The sequence below is a fragment of the Juglans microcarpa x Juglans regia genome, chromosome 6D (assembly GCF_004785595.1).
Source record: "Juglans microcarpa x Juglans regia isolate MS1-56 chromosome 6D, Jm3101_v1.0, whole genome shotgun sequence".
NCBI lineage: Eukaryota > Viridiplantae > Streptophyta > Magnoliopsida > Fagales > Juglandaceae > Juglans > Juglans microcarpa x Juglans regia.
The window spans coordinates 27694886-27705520 of NC_054604.1; the positions used below are offsets into that span (position 1 = coordinate 27694886).

At 37.1% G+C, this 10635-nt stretch overlaps 1 protein-coding gene across 1 annotated transcript; it reads right to left on the bottom strand.

The window, feature by feature from the left end:
* Positions 1-8746: 8746 nt before the first annotated feature.
* LOC121235496 (probable F-box protein At2g36090) lies at positions 8747-9941 on the bottom strand. The gene is made up of 3 exons (XM_041131844.1): positions 9750-9941; positions 8903-9655; positions 8747-8797 (listed from the first exon to the last, which is right to left on the bottom strand). Exons 1-3 carry the CDS (start codon positions 9939-9941, stop codon positions 8747-8749), a joined length of 996 nt encoding a protein of 331 aa, XP_040987778.1.
* Positions 9942-10635: the final 694 nt, after the last annotated feature.

Here is a 10635-nt window from a genome sequence, read left to right on the forward strand (position 1 = left end):
CATCAAAATGGCTCTGCCCGACCTAATACTTAAATAGAACTTTGAAAACTTCTGTAATTCAAGTTTTCAGCTTTACACAATTAATCAGCGTTTCTTTAATTATTTTATCTATTAAAAACATTACACCTCAAATGAATTTGATTAGTAATGATGAAAAAAATATAAAAGATTAAACATATATTTTTGTAATAGTTTAAATTTTTGGGACAAGTGGTGAGTTTGACATGGTACCAAAACAAAACTCTTGCGTTCGGATCCTGAATTCTACACTTCATATCATATAATTAAATATTCTATGTATTAGATCCACTTATTGAGGATCAGGAAGTCTGGTCCACACATGAGGGGCGATGTTAAGACTATAAAAACACTACCGTTAGTTTGAGATATAGAGTATATATCATAGACAAAAAGATAATTAATAAAACAAGAAAATCAAAGAAATCAAAGAATATAAACACACTTAATTAATAGTCAACAATTATAGTACTAGTACTACTACTAGATCTTCTAATTACTAGAATTGAAATACATCCTCCTCATCTGTATATATACCTAGAGATTTCTTTCCCCCGTGATAAACTAAGGCCTCGTTTGGACACTTGGAGCATTTCGGGATCTTGTGAATAGTAGTAAAATAATTTGAGTTAACATATTTTATTGGGTTTTAGGAAAGAAGAAAGAAAATATTATAAAGTTTATAAATTATTTGAATATAATTTTTAACATTATTTTTGTTTTGAAATTTGAAAAAGTTATATTGATTTTTGTGTTCTATTTTAAAGTTCGTGAAAGTTGTAATGATTAGATAATGATTGGATGAAAAAATTAAAAATTTGAAATTGAAAAATATTTTGTAATCATGTTAAGGAAGGAAATTGTAAGAAGTTTTGAAAATCTTTAAAAAGTGTTGAGAATTTCTCTAATTTCAGTAACCAAATAAGGCCTAAGAACATGTACTAGGCGCAGCCCAACGTACTAAAATGATTTTTTATTTATTTATTTTATAATTGCCTTAATATTTGAACAAGTTGAAAGTTGCGGTACTGGCAAAACCGAGACATATAAGCCGTTGATTAAACATTATGGAACACAAGTACTCCACATGATAAAATAAATCCTCAATTCACAATAAGATCAGAAATATATAAATTATGTGTGTAGCAAGCTAGGAACGTGATTGTGGCCACATGCACGTTTTGCAGTACCATGCATTAATAGGAACTAATTAAATTAATTGAATGATATTCTAGGTTGGTTTAGCTTAGCCTGTAGCTAGGCTCGTGATCATGAGATATATATATATATAGATAGATATCGAATCAAAACGTACGATTATATAGGCAAGTGCTCAAGCTTATATATATACTTGATCAAAGCGTGAGTATTACTCCTTGATCCATTAATATTTTTATGCTCTTTAATTAATTGTGATTGTTACATTATTATTTATTTATTTATTTATTTATTTATTTATTCAGGTTGAAGATGAGGTCATGATCAATTAATTTAAATTTTTCATCAAACAAGTTGCTAAATATTATAGAGGGATAATTAGCTGGTGATGATCAAGCTGTAGCATGATTCGTTGACTCAAAAACGTCCATATGTTAACCAAATTAGACTAATCAATCATAAGTTAGCTGCTATTGGAAAGTCATGGTTTGTATCTGCATGTAGCCCATGATCTGGATATATATACTACATTAATAGATGAGATTCCCTCCTCGTGAGAGAAATTTTTTTGACATAATCCTCAGGGTTTTCTACTTAAATATTAATTAATTATATCCATATTATATATATCTAGTGTATATATATATATATTTAAACTGATAATATTAATGAATATATTTAATTAGGGCTTACGCCAATTCTGGTGTGTAGTACTGTGGACTAAATTATTAATTGGCTTTAATCAGCTTGAATGGGGAATGAATTAAGAGAGAAGATACCCGGCCAGGATCATCGATCCAGCTAGCTAGCTAGCTGCATATATGCATGCTACAGGCCATTTCTAATAGAAGAACCTGCAAACTAAAAGTACTGAACCCTTCTAATATTTCTAATTAATTAATTTCAATCCTCACTAAAAATTAGGAAAAAAAAGCAAAAAATTTTTTTAAAAAAACAAAATCTACGGGCATATATATATATATATATATAATATATACTGTGAACGCCGAGCTAGCATATAATATGGGTGATACAGGCAACGTGGAGGGGGGGATGGGGTTATGGAATGGACTGTGATGTCTCACCAGTTGGAGTAATTGATGGACCCCTTCCTAAGCTCGTTGACATGCATAGGTAGCTTTAGTAGGATTTCTTGCTCCTTTCAGTACTTGTGTATGTTTATGTAAGTTGTGGCTTTTATTTTTGTTTCCTTTTCTCCGCTCAAAATAATAATAATAATAATAATAATAATAAATGTTTAGGTTTGGGGTTGTGGTCATAGAGTACGTCACAGGGTCATGGGCTATAGTACTTATACTTAAGTAGGGATGATCTCTAATTGGTAAGATATATATAATATTGTTATTATTGTGGAAAATGAGTGGTAAGAAAGACTGCCAAGAATACCATGCATATTCCAGATCAGTTTACTTCAATTTTGCAGTGGCTGTGCAGTTATCTGTATATACAGGAAGCTTTTGGGGACCTCTCTCTCTCTCTCTCTCACGACAATTAAAAACTCTACCCACTTAGGTAAGCATGGGACTATATATAGGGAGTAAGAGAAGAGGAAATGAAAGAGAGAGAACTGCATTAGCAGCCCCATATCATGTCAAGTTTGCTCAACATATATATAGTTATAATCAGCTCGATCGATCGTGGTTCCCACGATGACAGAACCTAACTGGAGAGATAAATGATTATGCAGAAACAATAAAACAAAGTGATCTAATTTACTACATTTTTCGGAGAGGTAGATACAGGACCACCCTCCAGTTGGCGGCTACCCTTGTCTTACATTTCAATTGTCGCCCTTCTCTCGCTCTCAGCCAGCACAGTTCGGGTGATCTAACAGTAACGGATTTCCACAATCCAAATCCCCCATACGTACCCATTACAAAGGCTATCCCTCTAATCCCCAAAAAAGTTCTCCAAATTAAAGTGGTTGTGTTTTGGGTGGCTGCAGGCTAGGGGCGTCTGCCTGTATTATGTCCTAATTTACGCAGCATATTTTAAAGACACAGATAAAAGACTAGGGGTGCTCCTCCTCCTCAAGATATAAAACATTTTTTGTAGATTTGTGCTGGCATCATGTAGGCAATGAGCTGGGAAAAAATCCATATTCAGGTACAATATAAATTAGTTCATGAGTAGGAAATGCATTATAATTACTTTCTTAGCAACTAGATTAATTCCATGGTGATAATTAATTAATTAATGTACTTTTTGGTTACATAAATAATCGCATTTATTTGGTTTCGAAACTTTCTGAGATAGTTAACCATTCCTACAGTAGTACTATAGAGCCATAAATATAAAGGTCATAATGCAACATGGAAAGTAGAGACCAACCCTACACATTTTGCAACTTTATGCAGTATGATGCAAAAACATGTCCTTCCTTCCCAGCCCTAGGGTCTACTTTTTGCAGTTTTGCTCAGTTTATAGGGCACCTACCTAGCTACCTCCATCCTCCTCTTACAGTATTGCATGAGATAACGCTGGTTTTTTTTTTTTTTTTTTAGGTCAGCCCTTGTCTAACTAGCCCAAGTAGCTGTAGGATCTTCTAGGATGGCTTTAAGAGGCTTTAATCTTTAAACTCACAAGAATCATCACTGATTCGGCTGGCAAATTATTCAACTGTCAGCTTCCATTATGTTTGGGCTGGGCCGACATAACATCTTAAATTATTGTATATATAAACTTCAAACTATACAGGGTCCAAGACAAATTTGGCCCAAAATCTTGTAATAAGTTGGGCCAGATTTTAGTCCAAAATTCTAGAATAAATTGGCCCAAGAGAAAATCAATAGAACCGAACAAAACAAAACAAACGTTTTGTGCCGCGTGTGAGGGTTTGGACTTTCGCAAGTGCATGCCTAAGTTGTTTTGGGACAAAATAGTTGCAGAGAAAATGGGCAATAGATGCGTTTTCAGTCGACGATTTCAAGGACCAGCTCAAGACCCAACTTGCTCAAGCATATGTTGAGCAATTTCTTGAGGTATTTATACTTTACTTTTTGGTTTATGTGTTCTAGATTCTGACGTTTATTGAAGATTGAGATTTCATACCTAAAGTAATGAATTCGAATTCTATTAGATTGTCTTCTATGTTCCTCTGAATAAATTGTGGAACTGAAAAAGAATGTAACTTGGTCATGATTATTCTTTTTCCTCGACAAAGCTTTCTGATTAATTAGTGTTTTGAATTTGATGCATTATATGTATAACAAATTCTTAGGTGATAGTGCAATGACCTTTGATGCATACTGGGTCGGCTGCATGAACAACTAATCTCTGATATTCCTCTACTGGCCTGTGTATCCTTGATTGAATGCTATGCCTTTGTTCAACTTCGTAAGCTGTAATATGTAGACTTTCGAAGTCAACATTATTTCGTTGCCCCTTGCATAAAAAATCGATAATTACTTTCAAAATTTATGCTTGTATCTGGGGTTTTGGTTATGTTTCCCCGTCGATGGGGTTTTGTAACACCCTGGTCCCGGAGGGGTCGGAGAGTTACTTATTGTGACTTAAAAATATATCTCAACCAAACAATTGTAGACTCCAAATTTTCAATGATGCATAGAATTCACTGTTTCAATTCAACTATTCCATTAGGATTAATCTAAACACCACAAAATCTCAAAATAAATATCAATCTTCCAAAATACCAAGTTGACTGATCAAAACAAAACTATTGAATAAATTCTCCAATAATCCAAGTATCATCTTTGTACTTAATCTGCTATGCTCACGTAGCCTTACACATGCTTTCTACTTTTGATCCTCAGCTAAATACTCAAAATTATCTAAAAAATATTGTGGAGATAAAGGATGAATTATCAACAACTCAGTAAGCAAAGAATATATATTAGCATATAAACATAAGCATTTTCAAAAAGTTCAGTATGCAGAAACAAAACATTTCATTTTCATATGCAGATCTCAAAACATATTAACAACATATCATGTTATCAGAAAATTAGAACGACTTTCAAACTGTTCAAATTAAAAAAAAAATAATTGTTCATATTTAAAGATCATATTCATATTCAAAGACCCTAGACCCTTAGGCATAACAAAACTGAGCATAATCATCACATCAAAACAGAGCATCTCACAAATCAGAGATCATGTTTAACCCTTGTGGTAAGATTTGTACTATCATTGATAGCCAAACCGGACAGAGACAGAGGTGAATCTTCCTCTTATTATTCTCGGAGTCTCGAGTGTACACAAAGGAAAGATCACATAAAATCACTTTGTTTCTAAAGTGGATGCACTTAGAGACAGAGAAGTTGGTACCAACCCAAACAAAGCAGAGACAGAGTCAGATACAAAATCAGTACACCATGCCAAAGGTTTTCAAATGCCATATCAAAAGAAAACAGAGAGGTGAAACATATTTAGATCATTCTTACATACTGAAAACAAAAGTTAAAGCATCTTTCTAATCAATGTACAAATTTTCAAATTTTCAATATCATTTTTTTTTTCACATTTCAGAGACAGTATGCCAAAATAAAGTTCATGTCTACACAATGCATATTAGAAAACATTTTTCCTCTTTCATATAGATTTCATAAGTAATGCAAATAAATGACTGATGTTATTTTTTCCAAATTCTCATTTCATAACAAAATATGTAAAATTTTCAGAAAGTCAACCTCAATCTAAACAATTTGTATAAAACCTAGCATAAAAATCCCACTTACTTAACTCTCGTAGTGTATTATCAAATTCTTGAGTCTAACCTATACAAGTCTCGCCACCTATTCATAAAATATACACTAAGCATTAATAACCAACAACACAAACCCAATTTAAAAAAATTAAAAACCATAATTCCAAACTATATTTAAGCAAATTAACCCAACTCAAACAGCCACTTATTAAATCGGACAGCCCAAAACGTACGTAAAACCATAACACCGTGCGATGGAACCAAGCTCACCGTGAAGGAAACTCGCGACAGTGGATCAGAGCAGCACTGGGTGGATGTCGACAGTGGCGCAGTTGGCGGTTGAGCGACTGAGAAAGAAAGAGAGAGGTAACGTGAGAGAAAGAGAGAGACGGAGAGAAACAGTGGGGAGAATCGGCGTGGCTTACCGAGAGGGATGGAGGTCGTGCACGGTGGTGCAACCATGGACGGAGGAGCTGAGCATGGCGTCGATGGTGGTTGAATGATCGAACTATGTCTAGTGCCCCACTGATTTCTAATGTGAACTGCAGTGCGTGGGGACTCTCGGAGCAACGACTGGTGGTTCGAGGTAAGGCTCACGGTGGTTGGGTGGTCGCTCGAGGATGGCAAAGGCTGCACCGTGCGACGCTTGTGGTGGCTAGGTAGCTTGTGGAGGAGCTGTGCTTAACGAAAGTTGTGCTCTGTTTTCGTGAGGGCAAGACAGGTGCTGGGGACGAGGCAGTTCGGGTGGCTTTTAAGGTGTTTGGCCTCCGGTGCTGGCTGGGTAACATGGGGCCTGGTGCAGGGTGGCATCGTAGAGGGGAAGACAGATGTGGGATGTTGTTTGCCATGTATGTAGTGGCCATTGCTACTGCGTGTGCTGCTGACTTCGGTGCTTGGTTCACGGCGGCTAAGCGACAGTGTTGTTGAACGTTGATGGCCAGGTGATGGTGGCTAGACATGGTGCAATGGCTGCGGCGTGGCAACGTCATGAAGCTGAACGTTACGTTGGGTATGCCGTTGGGTAACGGTGGTTGTCGTGGTTTAGTGGTGCTGCAGCTTGGAGCAGCAGTGGGAAGAGGAAGCTCTGGGCAGTGGCTTGTCGTGGGAAAGAAAAGGCCTACGGTGGTGTTTATGACGGGCGGCAAGGACTTGAGTCAGTGGCCCTGGCGGTTTCCGTCGTGTAGGAGTAGGGTGGTTCTCGTGGCTGGTGGTTGAGGAGAGTAGACGAGGAGATGAAAATAAAATTGAGAGAGAGAGAGAGAGAGAGCGTCTGTTGAGAAGAGGTGAAGAAAGGAAAAATAAGTTGAACGGGCGTGGGTAAAAGATAAAGAAAGTGGGATTCATGGAAGAAGTGGGGGAGCAACTGACGGAGGAGAAGATTTTGAAGGGGGAAAAGAAAGAAACCGTTGGATGGAGCGTGGGTTCGGGGAGGAAGAAACTGAAAGGAGGAGTCTTACCCAAAAAGGTCGTCGTGTGGGTCTTTTGGGCTGGGCTCTTTCTAGGCCTGGTTCATGGGCTTGGGGCCTGGGTATTACAATTTTCCATTGACAAAAGGGCACTAGAATATGGTCTTCTTGGTTCCTTACATTAAAGGCAAGGTTGAAGTTGAATTGTAGTTTGCACCCTTCATGTGATGTTGAACTCATTATATGATGTGTTTAAATCCCCTGCAATATTGGTTAAATAATCTTCATGGATTTCATTAGAAGACATTTGTTTCTATCTCGTAGCCCCTACCCAATAGCTTGGAGGTTAGGGATTATAAAATTTCACACCATTTCCAATTTAAAATTTCTTCCAAAACGTCAATTTTAACTCAATAAGTCATGCTATACTATTATCTGTTAAGTTTTACTAGCTCAAAGGTAACTTCTTGGTTCGTGCTTCAATTTTCTAATTGTTAACTTCAGTAATCCTCCGTTAGTTATTAGCACTTTGTTACATTGGTACTCCTTCGGTAAGTTAATGTTTATAATTTATTTATATGTGTGCTCTAGGCATGTTTATTTCTCATCCAGCTAATAGCGTGTTTAGAAATTGGTCTGAGATGTCTAACTTGATCATTAAGCTGATATTGGCTATACTTTAAAATTGTCTATTTATTTGTATGTGCTTAGAATGACCAATGTTTTGTGCCGTGTGTGAGGGTATTGGGGTTTTGCCAGTTTCTAGGTTGTTGTAGGGTTTTTGAGCCGTGTCTTGCTGTTGATTAAGAGCTAAGATGAGGTTGTGCAGTGTGGTAGGGCCGGGGAAAAATAGTCGCAGAGAAAAGGGGCAATGGATGTGTATTCGTCATCATAGTTTGTTAATTTTTATAATTGTTGGAAATTGAAAGGGAATGTCACTTGTTATAGAATAGCAGTGGTCATGCCTTTTTTTTTTTTTTTTTTTTTTTGGGGGGGGGGGTTCTTCTTTTGTTGATATATATTTTTCTTTGTTGGACTCATGTTTGGATGATTTTTTTCACTTTTCGTGCAGACTACAAGGGTGAAGTGCTTTGATGAGTGTATTACAAAACCAGGGCAAGCCTTGGTGGGAGTGAGCGTAGCTGCATATCTAGGTGTGTGGATCGCTACCTTGAGGCCACTGGCATTATTAGCAGGTCTCTATTTAGGGCACCACACTGAAATTTTGGATTATAGAATTTCTTGAAGAATGTCGAAGTTGCCGACTTTCAGAGAAACTACAGATAGTATATAGGGTTGTGTGTGATCTGCTTCCCCAATTCTGATATCCACATGGGGACATTTTTTTTTTTTTTTTTCCAACAATAAGCTGATTTATGTAGTTGGATTTTTTCCTAGCAAACTTCTGAACTCCCAGCATTTTGGCTGTGGCTGTGTTAGAATTTTCGGTACCGAATTGTTGTGCGCTTTAGATGTTTTACAAAATGTGCTCAGCTGAGAAGAATTCCTTGGATTTGGTTGAGAAACGCTAGAAAAATAAACAAAAATAACAGAGAGTTACAAATACTGCAACTTCAATTGATACAAAAAATCCGCCTATAAAGTTTTCCTGGAACTCCTTTTTCCTCATCACCTCTCTCTGCTTCTTCTGATATTGGCGATAACCCTTTTCAACTTCAAGGTGATTTGTACTCCGCAAGCAGTCTAGAGCGTGATTCAGAACTACCAGACTCTTACTTCCACCAACACTAGCACCTGTAATGTCCTCGATCTGCATGCTAATTTCCCTCCAGTTTGGACGCCCACCACTTTCTGTTGGCTTGCATCTAATTACGATTTTGCATTTAGCCAACTTGTGATGCAGCAAACTCTCCTCCACCGGTATAATGCTACCAAAATGAAGGACATAATCCCCATTAAAAGGCCAGCTCCTCTGTACTAAGAGTGGCTTCCAGCTTGAGAGATTTACAGTTGTGCCGTTTTTCTTGTCCAGCAGCACCCAACTTAACCTGAGGTTCTCCTCCAGCTCCTTGCTGTGATCATGTCTCAGATTTCCATTCTCTGCCACTGCCATGGCTAAAAAACCTCTTCTCTCTTCATCATTGGCATTGTGTCCGAGGTCTTGATCCACATCTTCGTTGTCGGCGTACCCGAGTTCGCCATCAAAATCCGTGCCTTCATCATTTTCCAGGCTCAACAGCTCTAGTTTAAATGGGCAATTTGAGTACCATCTACGACAGTCATCGGTGCTCACATTCGGAGTGCACTCACTCCCTTCGTCATAGTTAGCATCCATTGCTTGGGGAATGCCATCCATTACTTTAGAGAAAACGCAGTCTTTTTTGTAGAAAATGTCTGCCAGCGATGCAAATTGAGAAGCAGAGACCTGCGTTTTTAGTTCTGGACATTTAAAGTTCTTCGGATCGGTACAGTGAATTGATTTTCCATGTGCTATTAGCGGAAAGGAGTTGGCATAGAACTTGTCGTAACCACCAATGGTTGCAGAGGAAATAAGAAGTCAACTGCCTCCATAACCTTTGGTCTCGAGCTGCATCACGGAGGCCAGAACAGGCACATGTAGCAGCAGCCATTGTTAAACCATCAAAACGAGCCATGATATCTCCCAGGACGTCGCCATTAATGTCGTTCAAATGACACACAGGATGCTCCATTTTCTGAAAATATCTTCGAGAGCTCGAATGTTCGGCTGAAATCATTGGAGTAATCGGATGCCGAGGTGATAATATAGCTCGTTGACTCGATTAGATTAACATGGCCGACGTGCACCGAACGCGTGGATTAGTGTCCAAAATAAACGACAATCCTGTCGGCTGCCATCTGGAAAGCCATAGCTACCAGATTGCCACTAGGCAGGTACGGTACAGCTCTGCGTGCCGTCCCCGCAAAAATTCATGTGTTTATTGGTCTTTGGACAGGGATTAAACATTAATTTTATTTTGGATGCCGTTTGGTTGCGCAGATCATTTATTAAAAGTTATATAAAATATTATTATAATATTATTATTTTTTTAAAATTTAAAAAATTAAATTATTTATTATATTTTATATAAAAATTTAAAAAAATTATAATTATTATATAAAATAAAATAAAATAAGATAATTTAATTTTATATATCCAAACCTCCTATTAATCATCTACGGGTGAGCGTGGTACACAGATAATCAATTATAAATGTAAACATGCGGCATTAATGGTTGCTTAAAGAAATGAGACACTTTTAATAACACTATAAGAATACGGAATGATTAATTTTAGAGTAAAGTTACATACGATTGTGGAATGTATAAGTATCGTCTAGTCATTTTAAAAAAGAATAGAATCTACTAGTAAGAAAATTAATTTCT